The sequence below is a fragment of the Podarcis pityusensis genome (genome assembly GCF_964106645.2).
Source record: "Podarcis pityusensis genome assembly, chromosome: 12".
In the NCBI taxonomy this organism is placed as follows: Eukaryota; Metazoa; Chordata; class Lepidosauria; order Squamata; family Lacertidae; genus Podarcis; species Podarcis pityusensis.
This window is the reverse complement of record NC_138037.1, coordinates 14,542,861-14,562,753: the sequence shown is the minus strand read 5'-3', so window position 1 is coordinate 14,562,753 and position 19,893 is coordinate 14,542,861. Positions and strand designations below refer to the sequence as shown.

Below are 19,893 nucleotides of genomic sequence, written 5' to 3'. Positions count from 1 at the left end.
GGACCGAGCTATATTGTGCTTTAAATATGAGCGGAGGCGATGTACGTTCCAAAGGACATGACATATGTATCTGGGATTTGTATATCGTACGACCTCCATTTCCCCCTTATTGCAAGGGCACCTCTATGCAGCTTACCACTGACCCAAGCGATACGCAACTCTGGTGTGGAGTCTCTCCACCAAGTTGGTACAGACCACACAACACCTGTTGCTGCCTGCATGTGGTGCTCCTACCTCAAGCCTTGTTTTTGACTTCTTCCAGAGGGACACACATATCAGAATTGGCCCTGAACAGAGAGAATAGTTTCATTTAAGCCAAGGACCACGTGATGGTCAGCTTAGCAAACACGAGATTGCCCTCCAGTGGCTGCAAGCATCCACTGCATCCTTCATCCGCACCTGTAAGATCGGTGACCAGATACAATTTTGTGAATAAGGTGCAGCACGATGAACTTAAGGCTGCTATGAACTGCAGTAAAGAAATACAGGAAAGGGGGACACCCCCACCCCCAAGTCATGCGAGAAGCTTTTTAGATATGCTGACAAATGCAAGGATTTTTTTTGCACGTGGTTATATTAGTTGTGATCTTGCAGACACTGGGTGGCCGGCTTGTTAAAATGTGGTGGTGTGAATGTTTGAACCAAGAAGTTGGGGGTTCAACATGCTAATAAAGTGCTAAGGAACATTTTGTGAGACTAGTAATGACAAAGCAAGCGTGTAAGCTGCAATATAGGAAAAAGGAAAAACCTTTAAAACGCCATGAATTGCAAATAATTAAAGTGAGATGCTAGTACAGGGCAAGGGTTGGATAGATCAGCTTGTGTCAAGTCTCCATGTGTTTCTTCATAATCTCATAATCCACTTCTGCGCTAATCTGCAATTTTTTAAAAAAACTTCAGTACAAAAATTAGTTAAATATGTACTGAATTGAAAAACAGATACTGAAATACATACTTTATCTCATTGTGCATGCTTCTAAACATATTTTATACAGGGGGCGTGTTTAGGAAGAAGTATAGACAGCCACTGAAGAATCAGTAAGATGATATAACATAAGCTCATAATTCTGTTTTCTTAAATTTGAAAGCGCTTTATTCCAAAATGCTTCTAGAAAAAAAGAAGAAAGCTAATGGTTGAAAGATGAATGTGGTTCTCCAAAAGAGTTATGGCATTTCTCCCTCCCAGGCTGTAGCTGCTGCCCTGGGCGGTCACCTTGGACTCCCTAAACAATTATTGTTTGTCCTGATGATTTAAGAGGAGACCTACTGAGCAAAACCCTTTACAGCGAGCTCTTTATGTAGTTTGACAACGAAGCCTCCTTTTGAAATGAGCATGGGGGATTTCGACTCGCCTTGTGACTCCCGTTCAAAGGGGCCCTTTCTTGCTCTTCTCTCGCTTGGCCATCAAAGGTTGCGAAGGGAAAATGGGGTCTGTTGTGCCCTCAGGCACCAAAGCCAGACAAGAAGACACAGATTATGGAAGCGAGCCTTGCCCATCTTGGTGCCTGTAGCTCAGCAGGGCACACATGTTGTACGTGCTGGAGGTTTTGGTCCAATTCGCTCCTTCTCATTCACTGAGGCTTTTATCCAGACAGGCTGAGACATGACAATCCCTGGAAGTTCAAAATCCCAGAGAGCGAGCGAGCGAGCGAGCGAACAAATATCAAGGGGACTTGTGGGCAACTTGTGGCCCCCAGTCTTATTTTTTGCAGCCCCTGCCCAGCTCCCTGAAGCTTCCATCCCTTCATTCCCATTAGTTTCCTCATTTTCACTGGCTTAAAGTAAAACCGCCTGCTCATATTCCTCCTCACTAGAGTGAGATGGGTTCTGTTTAAATGAGAATAGTCTTTTGCATGTATCCATATAAATTGCCACATGCAAATATTATGCAAATTGGCACGCTCTATATTGTTGTTGTTGCTGCTACTGCTGCTGTTGCATTTCCTCTTTCGTGGCTACCCTAGTCTAGCCCAAAGTGGTACAGTCCATTTTGCCACTGCATGACTCATCCACGAATGGATGGGCTCTTGGCCCAAGAGAGACCCTGAAAAACTACAATATGGGGTTTTCTCATTACAGCGGCCACTGTAGGGAGAAAAGTATAGCCGAAAAGGACACCGGTTTTCATAACACTAATATATGCATATAGATGCATCTTTAGAAGTTATGACTAAGCTAAGTAGAAACACACTACGCTACACACTGAGTGGAAGACTGCAGCCAGGTGACCTCTGTACTGTCCAGGGGCTAAGGCAGGGGTCAGCAAACTTTTTCAGCAGGGGGCTGGTCCACTGTCCCTCAGACCTTGTGGGGGCTAGACTATATTGGGGGGTGGTGAACGAATTCCTTAGCCCCACAAAGAACCCAGAGATGCACTTTAAATAAAAGGGCACATTCTACTCATGTAAAAACATGCCAATTCCTGGACCATCCACGGGCCGGATCGAGAAGGCGATTGGGCTGGATCCGGCCCCCAGGCCTTGGTTTGCCTACCCATGGGCTAAGGTTTAATGGGCACTTTCAAGGGCCCTGATCTCCCTTGCTACTTGTTCTTTTTATCTTTAAACTGGGCTTGGACCAAATAGCGATTCCACTGGGTGGTTAGGGTCCTCTGCAAAGCAGGACACATGGGCGCAACCTATTTAAAAGGCAAGAAACTCCCAACCAAAGACAGTAATAACTGACTGAGCCATGATACCACCTTGTCCTGCCTGAGTCTAGCAAGGGAGAACAGGACAGTAGGCATTAGATGCTGTTCAAGGTTGGGGGAGAGATTTGATTCAGCTTTTATTTATGCACAACCTACCTACCCTGCACTCTCCAGAATAATACGCAAACTGATACACAAATTATCCAAATATTGCAACGCAGTTTTTCCAGTCAAGTAACATGCACATAAATGCACACGCGAGAGGAAAATGAGCATAAAATGTATACCGTATTTTTCGCACCATAGGGCGCACCGGACCATAGGGCGCACCCAGTTTTTAGGGGGGGAAATCAAGGAAAAAAATATTTTTCCCCCCCAGCCCCAAAGAGCAGCGTACAGGCTGCACACAACCTCTCCCTGCCAGTGGGGTTGCGCGCAGCTATGGAAGAAGGCAAGGCAGCAAGCGGGATGGATCCCGCTCGCTGTTTTGCCTTCCCCTTTAGCCCCATGCAGCCTCTCCTTGCCGGGAGAGGCTGCGTGGGGCTAAAGAAGCCATAGCCCCGTGCAGCCTCTCCTTGCGGAGGGGTTGCGCGCAGCTATGGAAGAAGGCAAGGCAGCGAGCGGGATGGATCCCGCTCGCTGTTTTGCCTTCCCCTTTAGCCCCATGCAGCCTCTCCTTGCCGGGAGAGGCTGCGCAGGGCTAAAGAAGCCATAGCCCCGTGCAGCCTCTCCTTGCGGAGGGGTTGCGCGCAGCTATGGAAGAAGGCAAGGCAGCGAGCGGGATGGATCCCGCTCGCTGTTTTGCCTTCCCCTTTAGCCCCGTGCAGCCTCTCCTTGCAGGGAGAGGCTGCGTGGGGCTAAAGAAGCCATAGCCCCGTGCAGCCTCTCCTTGCGGAGGGGTTGCGCGCAGCTATGGAAGAAGGCAAGGCAGCGAGCGGGATGGATCCCGCTCGCTGTTTTGCCTTCCCCTTTAGCCCCGTGCAGCCTCTCCTTGCAGGGAGAGGCTGCGTGGGGCTAAAGAAGCCATAGCCCCGTGCAGCCTCTCCTTGCGGAGGGGTTGCGCGCAGCTATGGAAGAAGGCAAGGCAGCAAGCGGGATGGATCCCGCTCGCTGTTTTGCCTTCCCCTTTAGCCCCATGCAGCCTCTCCTTGCCGGGAGAGGCTGCGTGGGGCTAAAGAAGCCATAACCCCGTGCAGCCTCTCCTTGCGGAGGGGTTGCGCGCAGCTATGGAAGAAGGCAAGGCAGCAAGCGGGATGGATCCCGCTCACTGTTTTGCCTTCCCCTTTAGCCCCATGCAGCCTCTCCTTGCCGGGAGAGGCTGCGTGGGGCTAAAGAAGCCATAGCCCCGTGCAGCCTCTCCTTGTGGAGGGGTTGCGCGCAGCTATGGAAGAAGGCAAGGCAGCAAGCGGGATGGATCCCGCTCGCTGTTTTGCCTTCCCCTTTAGCCCCATGCAGCCTCTCCTTGCCGGGAGAGGCTGCGTGGGGCTAAAGAAGCCATAGCCCCGTGCAGCCTCTCCTTGCGGAGGGGTTGCGCGCAGCTATGGAAGAAGGCAAGACAGCGAGCGGGATCCATCCCGCTCACTGCTTTGGCTTCCCCTTTAGCCCCGTGCAGCCTCTCCTTGCCGGGAGACGCTGCGCAGGGCTAAAGAAGCCATAGCCCCGTGCAGCCTCTCCCTGCCGGAGGGGTTGCGCGCGGCTATGGCACAAGCCTGCATTCGCTCTATAGGACGCACACACATTTCCTCTCAATTTTTGGAGAGGAAAAACTGCGTCCAATAGAGCGAAAAATACGGTATATGGGTAAAACAACTTACAAAAATGTGTAACCGTCTATATAAATGGGGAAATATTGCTTTGCAAAAATGTGTTGATTAGGAGAAATCCACACCAATATGCTGCTGAACTTTCATGGAGGCTTGCTTTTTTTTTTTTTTTTTAAATCACAAACTAATATGGAAATATGGAACTTAAAGTGGGGAAATCAGAAACTGAGAGTAACCGAAATTGACAAATTCATCTATTCTTAATGCTGCCTTAACCGATCTAATCCCTTCTCCAGTCAAGTCTGTCGCTCCTCCAGGGCCACCTGTGGGTTAAGTATATCCGAAAAGGCCCGCAGCACCAGAAGGAAAGTCTATATAGGCCAACAATCTGTTTTTCCATAGGCACCAGTGTTCCCTAGTTGCATCTGCACAGCAGCTGTTATTTAGAGGTACACTGCCTTGGAGGTTCCACTTAGCTGACAGCAGCGGCTTCTCTGATGCTCTGTGAATTAGTCTAATTTTTTTTAGCCATGTATGCTAGATTGATGGGGGGGGGGCGGTTAGGGCCCCTGGGCATTTTTTAAGGGTCATTTCTCACCCCAAACTCAGCAGAGAGAAAGAGCAGCAGAACATCTCTTCCCCACAGCCTATCAGAAGAGCTTCATTTTAGTATCTGATTACAAAGCCTTGGTCTTGCAGGGATGAGTGGGGAACCTTGCAGTTTGCTTCTGTTTAAAAAGGGGGGCGGGATAGAAACTGATTTCCATTATAGTTCTGATTGAAAATTCATGTGACGATAAGCAGATGAAGCTAATGTCTGGGAAATGTGGAGCTATCGCCGTGCTAAGCAACAGCTAACTGCAAGTGTGGAGTCCACACAATGGACAATGACTGGGCAACGGGATGAAATTGTCGTCTGTTGCTACAGTAAAGGGGGTTGAGCAATCCTAGAGTTGGAATCATTGTTGGGACGGAGATTCCCTGGTGGAGTAATCACCACTTCCTAAGCTCTGTTGACTTGCGTGGGCCTCTTTGCATGTGAGGTTCCAGGCTTGTTCCCATTCTGGTGGGGGAGCTAGATTTTCCAATTTTCATTTTCCTCATTCAGCCTCCTCCGCCTCCTCCTAAATCTCCCCTTGACACTAATACAGGCGTGGGCACTCCCATCAACCTTGATCTTCATACCTGATGGCCAGGGACGATGGAAGTTGAAGTTCTGCAACATTTGGAGAGGCATGCATTAGCCTGCTCTAAATAGCTCCAAGGTCGGTGTGTTTTTCTAGGCTTTCTATGGGCACGTCGGGGGAATGAGGGTCAGTGGACTCTCTTTCCTTGGAGGTTTTTAAGCAGATGGTCATATATGATCTAGCTGAGATTCCTGCATTGCAAGAGGTTGAACTAGATGACTCTCAGGGTTCCTTCCACTCTGCCATCCTATGATTCTAATTACAGTGGTACCTCGCAAGACGAAAAACGCGCAAGACGAAAGAGTTTTTCGTTTTTTGAGTTGCTTCGCAAGACGAATTTCCCTATGGGCTTGCTTCGCAAGACGAAAAACGAAAACGTCTTGCAAGTTTGTTTCCTTTTTCTTAAAACTGTTAATACCCTATGGGAAACCGTGCTTCGCAAGACGAAAAAACTCGCAGAACGAATTAATTTCGTCTTGCGAGGCACCACTGTAGATTTTTAATTATGGCATTTATATCCCAACTTTCCTCCAAGGAACTTAAGGCAGTGTACATACCCTTCCCCCTTTTTATATTTATATTCTCTGAGAGAATTGGTGACTGGGTAAGCTCTCCCAGTGAGCTTTATGGTCGAGTGGGCATTTAAACCCAAATCTCCCAATTTCTAATTCAGTGTTGCTGGTGTTTCTAATTCATATAAAAACTGCAGGTAGAAAGCGTTATCTTGCCTTTTCTTGGATGTTGTCTGCTAGGACGCATGTGCAAAACATCATGTTAAAAAAGAAAAAGAAAATGTGCCTCTTGCTTCAGAACTGCTGTTTTTACCCAAGCGCAAGGCAAATCAATAGATCCATTTGACTAAACCTCACATAATTTACTGAACGGAATTTATCTAGCTTGTTTGCAGAGCTGGTTTTCAAAGGGTGACGTGCGAGAAAGCCAGGAGCCAGAGATGGCAGCCTTGCACTAGAAAGTGTAACTGTGGGCTCCAAGTAGAATGTGCTGGGCTGTAGGGATTGATGGCCTGCTAGAATTTTTGTATGTGTTCCCTTTGGAGCCTTTCTGTTTTCAGTAGTGAGGGGCTGTAGGGCACTGTCAAAAACAAGTCTATAAATATCTATTATTGGATGACAAACGTTAATGCTAATAATTTTAGGCATCTGAAATAAGTGCTCCCCTGCCCCCACATAATGTGAAAGCGAAGGTCAATGATCCTGAAAATAACTGATTACGGATTATGCTGAATTTTAAAAGAAGAAGAATTGGTAGGGTATAACCTTTGTGTTTGCAGACACAGATGCAGTAAATGTTATCATGCTTCTGTTTCATGCCTGATTATCTCCGTGACTGGAACTGCCAATTTCGCTTGCGCTGTTATTATGTGTTGTTGTTGACTGTTTTTGTGAGAATTCTTCCATACGCCCTGCCAGAACTCTTGTATTTACTCTGGAAATAACAGGACTGTTCTTTGGAGCAATTATTTCAGAGCAGTTGCTATCCTACAGTCCTTTCTTCTGCAAGGTTCAATTTATTCACACAGGCTACAAAGGTTTCTCCCCCAGATGCTGTGGACGATGGTCCTCATCCTTGTTGGGTGAGATGGAACAGAACGTTCCATCGTAGATGGTCCATTCACAAAAAAAAAACTTGCAGTCAAGAAGTGATATATGAAGAGGCTGCCCCACAGTTACTTCGTGGCTGAAAAGGAACAAGGGTTTTATGATTCCAGTTTCCATCTTTCAAGCTCCTTGGGTGCATCTCTTCCAATTCTTCCCACCCTAGTCATTGGGAAGTTGAGCATGTTTCAGTTATGCTCTGCAAAAGAGTTCAGTGAGATTGGCGAAGGCTCCTGTGGGTTGTGGGTTGTGTTCAAGTGCCAGAACAAATGCATGGGTCTTATTGTTGCAATCGAAACATTTCTGGAACCTGAGGATGACCCTGTTGTTATTTTTTAAAGCATTTACAGAGATCTAAATATTATTGGATGTGTGAAGTCCATTAAGCTAGGACTGTCTACAATTTGTTTTTCCAAAAATCAAATCGCGTTTGTCTTTTTAACCAATCTAGTTGACTGACCCATTTTATCATTAAAAAAAAAATTATCACTATGCCTCAATATACGTTTACGTCACGAGCAGTGCACTTTGTGAATGTGTGAACCTTCCAAGTCATCCACGTAAGTTGTTTTCAAATGTTCTTTGTACCATATTGCTATAAACCAGCGCTGGCATCTTATGGTGAAGGGCAGTTAAGAAATCAAAATTCAATCATCATCACCAATGTGGTACCTGCTGTATGTTATGGACTACAATTCTCATGATGACTAGGCCTGATGGGGGTTGGGAGTCCAACTCTGTAGGGCACCAGGATACCTTTCCTGCACTACGGTGTATGGAGCTGAACTTACTTAATTCAGTAGAGAATCAGGGTGTCTTGCTCTCTGCTGGTGGAGTGTTTGTTCAGAAACCGCCAGGGCCAACCCACCTATGAGACATGAGGTGAGGTGACTTCTTCGGGTGACAGGATCCACAAGGGCAGCAGATACTGATGCAGGTATTTATTCCTCCCCCTTTATTCCTGATGTAGATCATCACTCACCCCTTCTTCTCTGCCAGGGAGTGTGGCACCATTTTGTGATTTGCCTCAGGTGCCAAAATGTCTTGTACCGGCCCTAGAAACCGCATACAGGCAATGTGACAAAACGGCGCCTTCAGTCTAGGGAATTTTTAGGCCACATCTGTGGGACATACTGCTCCAGCCCAAACATTTATTGTTGCTTCAATTTATGCAATTTCCTGCTTAATTGCAGGAGCTGGCTCACGTTAGACCAACAAATGTGTAAATATATTTAAAAGAATAAACTCATATTTTCCTTCCAACCCTGTAAGAGCATGTTTACACATGGACCCAATATATCTCCACATATACTTGACTGCTGAATCAAGTATATTTTATATATGAATGATAATAACAACCTCTAAACAGTTTGCATGAAAATAGTATAAAACATTTTTTTATAAATACTTTTTTTTATAGCCAACAAACTATAAAAACAAGTAGACATAATTTTCTTGGGTTGCAGTCAACTTTTTACTCAGACTCACTGAAATTACTGCCAATGACGTAACTTCGCTCCATTAATTCCAGTGAGTCTGCTCTGCGTAAAATTTAGTTGAATGCAACCCAAGAAAATTATCAAAATATAGATAAAATCGACTTATGTTATTTATGTTTACTTTCTTTTTAAATTAACATGTCTGGGTAGGTCTTGCCAAAACAAATAAGTTTTTGGCAGGTGTCAAAAAAATTCACAGCAAAGATATTGACCTGCCTGTGCACTGCGGTCATGAGGAGCGGCTCTGCTCACTGCCTGCCCACAATAAGAAGCCCTGCCTGATGTTAACAGACAGATGCCTCACAAATGCAGAACGAAATATTATATGCCACTTGTAAAAATGCAAGTTCTGCACCTTTGCCTGCCTGCATGCGCAAATTAGCTGGCATGTGTGTGATCTCTGCACCTTAAATATATATATACAGTGGTACCTCAGGTTAAGTACTTAATTGGTTCCAGAGGTCTGTTCTTAACCTGAAACTGTTCTTAACCTGAAGCACCACTTTAGCTAATGGGGCCTCCTGCTGCTGCTGCTGCCGCACTGCCGGAACACGATTTCCGTTCTCATCCTGAAGCAAAGTTCTTAACCTGAAGCACTATTTCTGGGTTAGCGGAGTCTGTAACCTGAAGCGTATGTAACCCGAGGTACCACTGTATTCTTTTCTTATTGTGTCCCATTCTATACTAGCTCATAGTTTTTGCACTGCCAAAGCTATATGGACTTTTAGAAAACGGATCTGATTAGTGGAAAATGTCAAGTGTCTTGTGAATGACTTAAGCGCGCACAATGGATTCTTCACGTAGCCCCTTTAAACCTAAACTTCCTCTATTAACACTTAAGGAAAGTTAAAGGTTTTCTCATGTGTTAAAAGAGGGGTGTTTTTTCCTACCAACTGCTAAACGTTCTTAGTATAAGGATGCCCAGTACATTTTTCCTTCTGAGACATCTTTTTTAAAAAGAAGAATTACTAGCGCAGTTGCAAAGCAGATGTTCCTATATAAGGATCACATATGTGAATTCATTCAGCATAGTTAAAACAGGCAGAGGAATCTATGACTACTGTAAGGAAACCCCAAACACGTTGCAAGGAAATGATCCACTAAGGAAAGAAGAGAACTGAAAGCTGAGGATTGTGCACCATCTAAGGGTATCCAATAGGAACTCACTTCAGCTCCTGCCACTGTGAGGGTCAAAATGGCTTAGTGTGTTCGATTAAGACTGGAAAACACCAGGTTCAAATTCTTTTAGCTATTACATTCTGTGGCTAGTTGCCAACTCATCAACAACCTACATTACGGGGTGGTTGTGAGGAGGGGGGTTGGGCTTCCTCAAGGAAAGGCAGTACAGTCGTACCTTGGAAGTCGAACGGAATCCATTCCGGAAGTCCGTTTGACTTCCAAAACGTTCGGAAACCAAAGCGCAGCTTCTGATTGGCTGCAAGAAGCTCCTGCAGCCAATCGGAAGCCATGGAAGCCCCGTCGGGACGTTCGGGTTCCAAAGAACGTTTGCAAACCAGAACTTTCGGGAGCCAAAACATTCGACTGGCAAGGCATTCGGGGACTGTATATAAAATGTTCTAGATATTGTTCCACACTACATGTCAGAGGCCTTTCTCAACGGTGGCCCCACAACTCTGGAACTCTCACTACAGGTAATAAATTTAAAATGACAACAACAACACTATTCAGCAGCCATGTTGCTGACTGGGGCAAGGCATGGGTTGAGCATATTACACCAATCCTGACCCAACTGCATTGGCTAACAATTAGGTTCTGAGCCCAATTCAAAGTGCTGCTGTTGTTTTTTTACCTCTTTAACAGGTCTTTGGCTGATTGACAACCAATGCCCTTTTAAAATGTGTTGGGGAGGAGGAATATGGAGTTATTCTTGTTTTATTATGTATTCTGTAATTTTATCTTGTGAATGGCTTTGAGACCTGTGGGTATAGAGCAGTATACAATAAATGCTACTACTACTACTAATAATAATACTACAACCACTCTTGGTTCTGTAGTAAGATTGCAAAATTACCAGGCTAACCTTGAGCCCTGACTCCTCCACCCACTGTGAAAATGGAATAAGCATGAATGTGCATTAAGGCTTTGCTAACAGTGTGGATTCAAGCGTAGTAACATTAAGAGGGAAAACCACAAAGCGTTTGTTGCCTTTTCAAATACATTTATTAACCAATGTTAACACATTTAATGACTCTATATATTGCTAGTCAGAGCAGCTTACAAAATGCCAGAATGCAGCATAGAACTGGACAGCCACAATGAGTAAATTACAATGTGCATAGTGGCTAAGCTCAACACTTTAATATAGCTTTATGATTTGCAGGGGGGAAAATATTTTTATTTTAAATCAAGATTCCTAAAACAATTATATTTCCCCCCCTAAAACTTATACAAAAACCAGGCCACAATTTTTTTTTTGTTCTTTTTCTGATTTTTTTTTATATAAAAAAGGAAACACAGTTTTCACACTGTAGTAACTTGAAAATGTGCAACCGTGTCAACAGAGACAAAAAGGGAGAAAAAGAAAACCCCAAAAAGAACACGAATCGTACTTTCATGCAGCTATCAGTTAAATATTACATATCTTGGAATGATTTTACACCAAAAGAAAAAAAAGAGAGGGGGGGGGAAAGAAGAGTTTTCACACAAAAACTTGCTTTTTATAGGGCTGGACCGAAGTTTATTTTGTGTTGGGTTTTTTTTCCCCATGGAAAAATTGTAAAATAATCTAAGGGCGCTTCTGAGTTGCACTCAAAATAGTGGCGAGAAACTTCCTTTATAGTTGCAACGTAGAGCAACGAAAGCTCATTTTCTAAAGGATGTGAGGTCACTAAGCTAAAGCTGGTACAGGTGCTCACACAAACCAAAAGCAACCTTTTTTGAATGCAGAGGCCTTGATACTTATAAGGTGTTCCTGGACCTCCCCAATTTCCCCATTCATCTGGGCGAAGGAATCAGATTGACAATAACTCCTCCTCCTCTGCATATATGAATGAGGCCGTTTTTGCCTGCAAAAGATCGTACGTGCATACTATTTGCATGTGCAAATATCTCTGAATCAGGGGGGAAATACGCCCACCTTACTACCATATCTTATTTCAGTGGTGGTAACAGCAACTTGGAAATTATCTGGTAGTATCTATTCCTGTCACCGCTGTATCTCTTATGATTTTCAGTTGCAGTGAAGATCACAGACGGCTTTGCATGAGCTTAATCTACCTACTGGCCCTGACAATACTCAGAGAAAACTAAGAGAGCTTTTTCCTCCCGTTTCTTCCATTTCCATTGTGTTACCGCTTTCAATAAATATCCAAGAGCTAAATAAATATTTACAAATTATTTTTCTACCTTGAAGGGGGTAAAAAAAGGAGAATGCTACGGGTTTAATGGGCATTAGTCGAGTCTAAGACCACCTTTTTGAAAGAACCCCTAAAACGCTGAGAAGCTTTGGAAAAAAAAAGTTGGTTAAATAAACTTTACACCTATTATTAAAAATTGTCTCTGAACATGGATGCAATTTATATATATATATATATATGTATATATATGTGTGTGTATATATATACCTATACATAAAACAAAACAAAAAGGAAGGAGGGAAATCAGTTTTCAACTATCGATCCATTCCTATTGGTAACGCTTCTTAATCCAGACATTCCGCAAAAGACAAACTTTTTACAAATCACAGCATCTTTTAATACAGGAAAAGTAACATGCATTATTCTTCATTCTAAGTATAGAGATGGCAATAACCAATTATTACAGACATAACTGCTTCTGTGAAACTTAAGTGCTTCCCCCATCCCCCGACTTTAATTAATTTACTGTTGAGTTAGTAATTGTAGATTAACGGGCAGTCAAATAACATTCCATATGGTGGGGAACTGTGCAGAATGGGGGATTGTAAGGGGACAAATTATTAAGCCAGTTTTCTACTTATGCTTCATCCTTTTAGCTCCATATGTGACTAACGATGCAAAATTGGGTGTCTTTCCCCCAAAATCTTTTCTTTTTTTGGCTTCCTTTTTACAAGCATTCATGGTGGAAGGAGGATGAAATGTGCAAAAATTTAAAATTTAAATATTATTATTTTTCTAAGATCCAGCTCAGCAAAAAGGCTACCCTAGTCCCCTGTGATTTTTTTTTTAAGCAATAAGATCAAAGCTAATATTTTTTTTTGTTATAAAAGCTATATATTGAAAAAAATAATAATAATAGCGAAACAAAACACAACCGGGGGGAAATCGTTTTAAGAAAAAATATGCAGGACTAGACCTGCTGTGTCAACCCTGTTCCCAAAATTCAGTCATATACCCACTGGCACAAACCAACAGATAATGCCTTTAAACAGTAAATTAAGCTGAACAAAACCAGCTCGTGTGATTAACAGGTAAATGTTACATCAAGGTAGTATGCTTTTTCTTTCTTTCTAAGCAGTTTTAAATGTCTTACATTCAGATCTCTTTAAAATGTTCCTGTCATTATATTTCTTCGTCTCTACGAAACCTAAAAACTTCGCTTTCATTTTTATTTTTTTTAAATTTGCTGAAAACCCAACAAATTGTCTAGGTTAACAATTACAAAAAGAAAAAGGGAAAAACTAGAAGAAGCAGTGTGCTCCAAGGCTGGGATTCAAATTGCCTTACTGACAAAAGGAAAAGGAAAAGGAAAAAAAAGGAAAAGGGGGGATTTTTGAGAGGAGCGTTAAAACACAAGACTGAAAATTTTAACTGTGCAAAAAGTTCTTTACGAAAAAAGTGTTTTAAAGGCTTGTAGGGGGGAGAAAAAAATAGAGGGGGGAAAGTAGAAGAGGGGGAACGAATTCTAAACAACAATTCTGACCCCTTGGGAAACAAATTTTAGAAATGAAACGAAACCCAAAAAAACCTGCTGCGTCAGAGGATAGCACTGCACTGGGGCAACTCCTTTGCAGAGAAAGGGGGCTTTCATCTTTTCCTGCGGCAGGTGCGTTTGTGCTCAGCGTGCCAATGTTCCTGCTGACACTTGATGGAGCAATAGGAAGTGTTCCAGCAGCAGTGATACATGGCCTCCTCTTCACAGTTGTAGCACTGAGGGGGAGAAAGGAGAACAGCAAAAACAGTCAAGTGAAATTTAGGCACATGGCTTCTCCTTGGTACCTATTGCTCATCCTGCAGCTGCCTGTCGGTCCAGGACCTGCCTCCCCCCCAACCCCCCCCCCCCATGCTATTTGGTTTCTGGAAAACGTTGCAAGTTTGAAACCGGCCCACCAGTTCCATCTGGTGGCACTGGGTTCGGATCCAGATTTAGGGCTGACTCACAATGCATCCCTTGGTGACTTGCAGCTCAAACAGTGAACTGGCACCTCTGAAAGCAGTTTTTTTTTTGTAACAGACATGCATGACAATGCTGATGGCCTTTGATCGTTCACAGGTTGAGGGCAGACCCAAACTAATATAATCTAACATGGCAGAGGATGACTTTTAACAGGCATCAGGCAGTGCCCTGAGGTTCTACATTTCATGACTGCTCCCCATCTTAGTATTTTCAATTTAAACATTTTTATCCCGCCTTTCCACCCATACGGTACTCCACGGCGGCAAACAACAAATGACACAATACACTGAAACAATTTTTTTTTTAAGGGATCAATGCTAACAAAAGAATAAAAACAGCAAAAAGCAGCCGAACAGCATCAAAAGAAAGCATCCTCCAAAACAAAGAAGCAAGGATAGCAGTAGCCAAACATGTCAAGCGGCGTCAAGATGCGGAATAGCAGAAGCTTAGACAGGTAGCTGAAAATAGGCAGGGAATGGGGCAAGCAAGCCTCCCATGGAACAAGGGCCAAAGCGCCAGAAAAGCCATGCACCACCTGCCCAGGTTTCAGCTGTAGGTCTAAGCAAGGGGACTGTTTACTATGGAGGAGGGCGCTCTGTGACCCTGCAGGTGTCACTGGGCTCCTACTCCCATCAGCCCCAGCCAGCAAGACCAGGGATGACCCCCAGGTCCATAGCAGCCATCCTGCTCTGCAACAGAATGATGCTCCAGGAGAGCAGGATAGAGCTGCCTTGGCCTCTGGCGACTGAACTGCTGCAGCTCTGTTTTGGTTGGCCTCTTACTCTTCCCGTCGCTTTCGCTGGCTGCAGATATTCTACCATTAGGATTTGCCAATCTTCCGTGTTGGGTATTCTTGTGTTTTTCCAATTTCTTGCTACTAAAATTCTGGCCGCCGTTATTCCGTACATGAACAATGTTCTTTTCGATTTCCCTATTTCTTTTGGCAAAATGCTTAATAAAATTAGACTGATCCCTGTATTGTATAAATGTAAGTTCGTAGGGAGGTAAAAAGAAATTATGTAAGAAATATGTAACCGTGCGGTATAAAGTAATGGATAGATAAAGTACAGTGAGATTAACTGGAAGTCAGTTTTAAATTTCTTCTCTATAAGTTTTATAATTGTGTTCAGTATCGGGAGTATATAGGATGATAATTATATTAATCTTCTTGTATCTTATAGTGTGGTGGTTTGTTTGATTTTTCTGTTATTTGTTTGATTGTTTGTTTACTTGTATGTACGTCTGTTTTCTCATAAATGTATTTATTTTAAATTAATAAAGATATATTTAAAAAAGAAAAAAAATGAACTGCTGAAGTTCACCAGGGCCAGCTGTCATCCCCTCCCTCCTCCTCACAGAAGAAGGTCTAAGGGCAGAGGGGTTGGGAGGCTTGCTGAGGTCTCAAGGGAGTGCATTTGGTGATGTGTGTTAGGGCACCAGAGGCTTGGGTGGGACTTGCACTCCGTTGCACCTCTGGCGTCAGGGGCACAAAGGAAAAGCAGGGGAGGGTCTCAAAGGGCTGAAAATGCCAGGCTTTGCAACCCTTCCTGTGTGTCGTGATAACTGCGCAAAGCGTGACAATGCTTAACAAAGGGAACAATCTCTTTCAACCATGGCACGTGTGCAGGGAGCAAAAGGAAGTGCTGCAAAGCAACTGGGCATCAAGGAAAAAGGGAAAGCAAACGATGACTCCTGCAGAGATGATGGAGAAAAGAAAAGGCCCTTCCACGCCCCCCGTTGGCACTGCGGAAATAAAGCCACAAAACAGGCCACCGCCTGCCCGTCCGCCCTGATGATGACGCTGCCTGCATGCAATAGTTAGTGATTTGTAGCCAGCGCTGCTTACCCACTGCTTCTTCTTGGTCTGGGAAATCAGTTGCTTGTGCTGGCTGGCTAGCTTCTTAACCTCTTCTAAAAACTCCTCTTTGCACTTCTCCTTCACCTGCTTCGTCTTCCTGTCGCACTCTGTCTGCATGTTTGCAACAGCTTTGTTCACAGCCTGCCTTTTTTCCTCCTCCATATCTGTACGCAGCTGGGGGGGGGGCAAAGAAGCAGGTGAGCAGGTGAATGGACACAGCAGTTTCCACCACCCCCCACAAAAAACAAACACCCAACTTGCAACAGGTAACACTCCACATTGCCAGCTGCTTTCCAATGTGGAAATGACCCCACATCACCCCTTCTGATTCACACTGTGCCCACTTTCCTCTAGATGAGCTAGCGCTATTCTTGGCAGTTCTCCTCGGCTGCCGTTTGGAGTCGCAGGCATTGGCCTGGGCGCTGGAGCAAAGCTGCCAAGTGGCTTGTAGGGATCAAGTGCGCTGGATCTGCCTCAACAACAAAAAACCCTTGAGATTTCGCCAGGCTGTGTGCCCGCACTGGGGCAAAAGGCACAGAGCAGCTGCACCAACTGATCTGCACAGCCTGAAATCCAGGCAAGTGCCACAGCTGTGTTTTTGGCACGTGTAATGCATCACGGCTGATGCTGCCGCATTGCTCCAGTTTAGAAGATGTATATGTTCTGTCTCAGGCTGCAACACCCATGGCACAACCAGGTGCAGACGCAATCTCATTAAAAGCAAAGGAAAACACTCCTCTTTGAAATCATTGTTGATTGAGAAGCCAGCTATAACATCATGTATATGTCTTGCACAGGATTTTTTTTAAATAACAAACTGCTTTGAGGATTAGAATTAATCAACATCCTCAACAAAGATTGTTCTCTTCCTGACGTCCCTGCTTCTGTTCCTTTTAAATCCCAGGCCACTCCTTCATGTGGGTGTTTGCCCGACTTTATGGGTTCTAATGCAGCAGAGGTGGGGAACCCCAGATCTTCCTCTTCCCATTCCCACGGGCCAACTTTGGCAAGTGGGTGGGGAAGACCCACCTGTCAAAGGGGTCTGATTTGCCTTTCCCTCGGGGAACGTGCTGGCAAAGCAGCACCAGCAGGACTTGACCATTGGTTCACCAGCTGATGAGAAGCTTCTACCTTGCTGCCTGCAATGGGTCTTGCTTCAGCAGCACAGAACACACTGAAGCAGCCCCCAGCAGGATCAAACCCTGCCCTGCTACTAGTCAGTTGATGCTACCCCAGTGACATCAGCTGGTGGACAGGTGGGTCTGGTTTGGAGGAAGATGGTTTTGTTGGCCAACCTGGAATCCCTGGAAGGCCAAGAGTAGCTTGCAGGCTGGCGTTTCCTCACCCCTGCACTAGTGCAATAACAACAATAATTTATATATCTAAATATTCAAAGTGATTCTCTTCCACCTTAGCAAGCCTTACAAAAGCCATACAAGGCAAGGCATTTCTCACTGGTGTGCCACGTTTCTGCCACGCAGCCAACGTGGTGCCCTTCAGATGTTGCTGGACTCCAATTCCAATCACCCTTGATCGCTGGCCATGCTGGTTGGGCTGATGGGAACTGTAGTCCAAAAAACACCTGGAAGGAACCCCGCTGGCCTTAAGTCACATTGGGAGCAACATGCGTGGCTGAAGCAACATTTAAACCAGCTCACATTCTACACACCAATGTCCCCCTACAGGTGGTGGTCCTGTACTGCTCCCACAGGGCTCGAGGCCAGGGACTCTTCCCCAACAGCCTTTGCTTTTAGAAGAGTTTACCTGGGAAGGGATCAACCGGGGTTATCACCCCTGTGTGGAACAATAGGTACACTCTGAAGGAAGGGGGAAATTGATACATGGTGGTGTGAAATTTGAGGATGGTATACAATTGGAATTAACGCCTTCCCTGGGGTCAGATTTACCTTCTCAAGAGCTTCTCGCACCACCCTCTCCGTCTCCCTCTTATGATCAGCCTTGAACCTTTCTTTGAAGTCGCTGAAGATTTTGGTGTATTTGTCATGGCACATGTTTTGACATACTCCGTCGTTATTGGTCTGGGTGCTCCGATGCAGCATTTTTGGAGAAGAGGCACTTAACTTCTTTGTCTGGGTTGACACGGAAACTTTTTCGATGGGTTGAGGCATTGTGGGGATTTCCTGGCTCGAACTAACTGCTTCCGTCTCAGGCTCCGGCTCCTGGGGGAAACCAACAAAACGACTCCTCTTAATCACCAGTGGAGACGAACGTAATCATCTGGGTTTCAGATATACAGAGTGGGAAGACATTGAAGCAATGTGCAAATCAGGTCCAAACACACCTGAAGGCAAAAGGAGCAATGCTATATAGTATTACAGCACTACAACAATTACACAGCTGACCATGCCAGTGCTGCAAAACTACCTAATAAGGAGGGGGAGAAAACACATCTAGCATAGAAATGAATTAACTTGCCAGCTTCTCCTTGAAATCTTTCAGTCCCAGCTGATCATTACAAGAATTCTGTAACTAAGAAACAGAGACTTTGGTTTTTTCCCCTCTTCCCTTCTCAGTGCTTTTTCCTTCTGTGTTGTGTCTTTTAGATTGGGCAGGGACTGTATGATTAGTAAACCCCTTAGTAACCCCCTCTGAGCCTTGTTTGGTTGAAGAATGAGGTGAAAATGAATGAATGAGTATTACTACACACACAGAATAAGGGCTGTAGGTTTACAGAACCAGAGACTAGGTGTCTCTTGACTTTGGCTGTACAGGTTGGGACAGATGTAACACTGGCCATGAGATAGGAAGCAGGCTGCAGGTTAGTGTACACACTTTCCCTCCCTTCCCAAACTCTGCTTAAGGCGGGAGCCCTGGTTATGTACAATGAAAGTTGGCACAGATGCAATGCTAAACCATGGTTAAGGCAAACAAGGGAAGCAAGGAGGAATTTGCACGGAAGAAGGCAAGAGAGAGTGCTCTCCATCTCCTAACTGCGGTTAAGAGATTGGCAGTGTTACATCTGCCCCAGGCCACGGGACTTGACGTTGTGGAATTTTGAGCTTTCCAGTCACTTAAGTGACAGAACAAGCGGGTGTCACTTTTAGCAATCAATCCTTAATGAAATGAGAGCACAATTTATTTACATAGAACTGCATTTAAAAGATCCAGATTGGAGAACTTGGTCCAAATAGGTAAGACAGCTTCAAGCAGTAATTTGGAACAGTAATGCACTCTTTTAAGAAATGGCAATCGCTCTTCTGACATTCACACAGTCAATAGTAATGGAGTATAAACTGAATTTGTGAATGATAAGAAAGAAAGGATGCCTCTCAGAATTTTTTTCTCCTGCCTTATGCATAGGTGCATGTACCAAATTTGCTGTTTCTTACTTCCTTTTTGGGTTCCACGCTTTGATTACGTCTTCCTTTCTTTGCCCTTGGTTCCTGAGTAACCTTTAGCTGGAGATATTGTTGAAAAAACAATATAGTATTAATTCAAATGCCATAAAACACTAATTCAGAATTGCTGATAAGTAATGAGTATTTTACTTTTATTTCTCTGCAAAAAGAAGAAGTTGACTATATATAAAAACACAACCTACAAAATAAACGGTTCATTAATACCAATTAATTTATTTCTATATGCTGAACTACGTAAAGCAAACTAAAAGAATACCAAGCCTTTGAAAAAGCCCCCAAGGAGGATACAGTGCTAAGGATACAGTGCCAAGCAAGCATGTTTGAACCGCAAGGATGTAACTAGATCTCATGGTGACATTGCCTCAGTTATTAAGCTATCATATGGCCATAAACTTTAAGAGCAGGGTTTCCCAAACTTGGGTCTCCAGCTGTTTTTGGACTACAACTCCCATCATCCCTACCTAGCAGGACCAGTGGTCAGGGATGATGGGAACTGTAGTCCAAAAACAGCTGGAGACCCAAGTTTGGGAAGCCTTTTTTTAGAGCATCTGGGAAAGCCCATCTTCAAGGCAACTTGGAGCTTGCTTCCAAGAGCACAGATTGGAG

At 44.3% G+C, this 19,893-nt stretch overlaps 1 protein-coding gene and 1 long non-coding RNA gene across 13 annotated transcripts in view; both read right to left on the bottom strand.

The window, feature by feature from the left end:
* The window catches only part of LOC308459224, a 300,770-nt gene that overhangs the window by 16,409 nt on the left and 264,468 nt on the right, over positions 1 to 19,893 (bottom strand). The window lies entirely within an intron of this gene.
* Positions 10,874 to 19,893, bottom strand: part of ZMYND11 (zinc finger MYND-type containing 11) — a 102,413-nt gene continuing 93,393 nt past the window's right edge. For 7 of the 12 annotated variants that reach the window (XM_080974104.1, XM_080974099.1, XM_080974095.1 and 4 more), the window contains 5 exons: positions 19,258 to 19,326; positions 18,344 to 18,397; positions 17,815 to 18,087; positions 15,896 to 16,081; positions 10,874 to 13,802 (listed from right to left, as the gene is read on the bottom strand). In XM_080974104.1, the coding sequence (XP_080830230.1) occupies positions 13,680 to 13,802; positions 15,896 to 16,081; positions 17,815 to 18,087; positions 18,344 to 18,397; positions 19,258 to 19,326 (705 nt within the window). In that variant the 3' untranslated portion in view covers positions 10,874 to 13,679. The remainder of the gene's footprint in view (positions 13,803 to 15,895; positions 16,082 to 17,814; positions 18,088 to 18,343; positions 18,398 to 19,257; positions 19,327 to 19,893) is intronic. The other 5 variants (XM_080974102.1, XM_080974103.1, XM_080974098.1 and 2 more) reach the window with 2 other exon arrangements.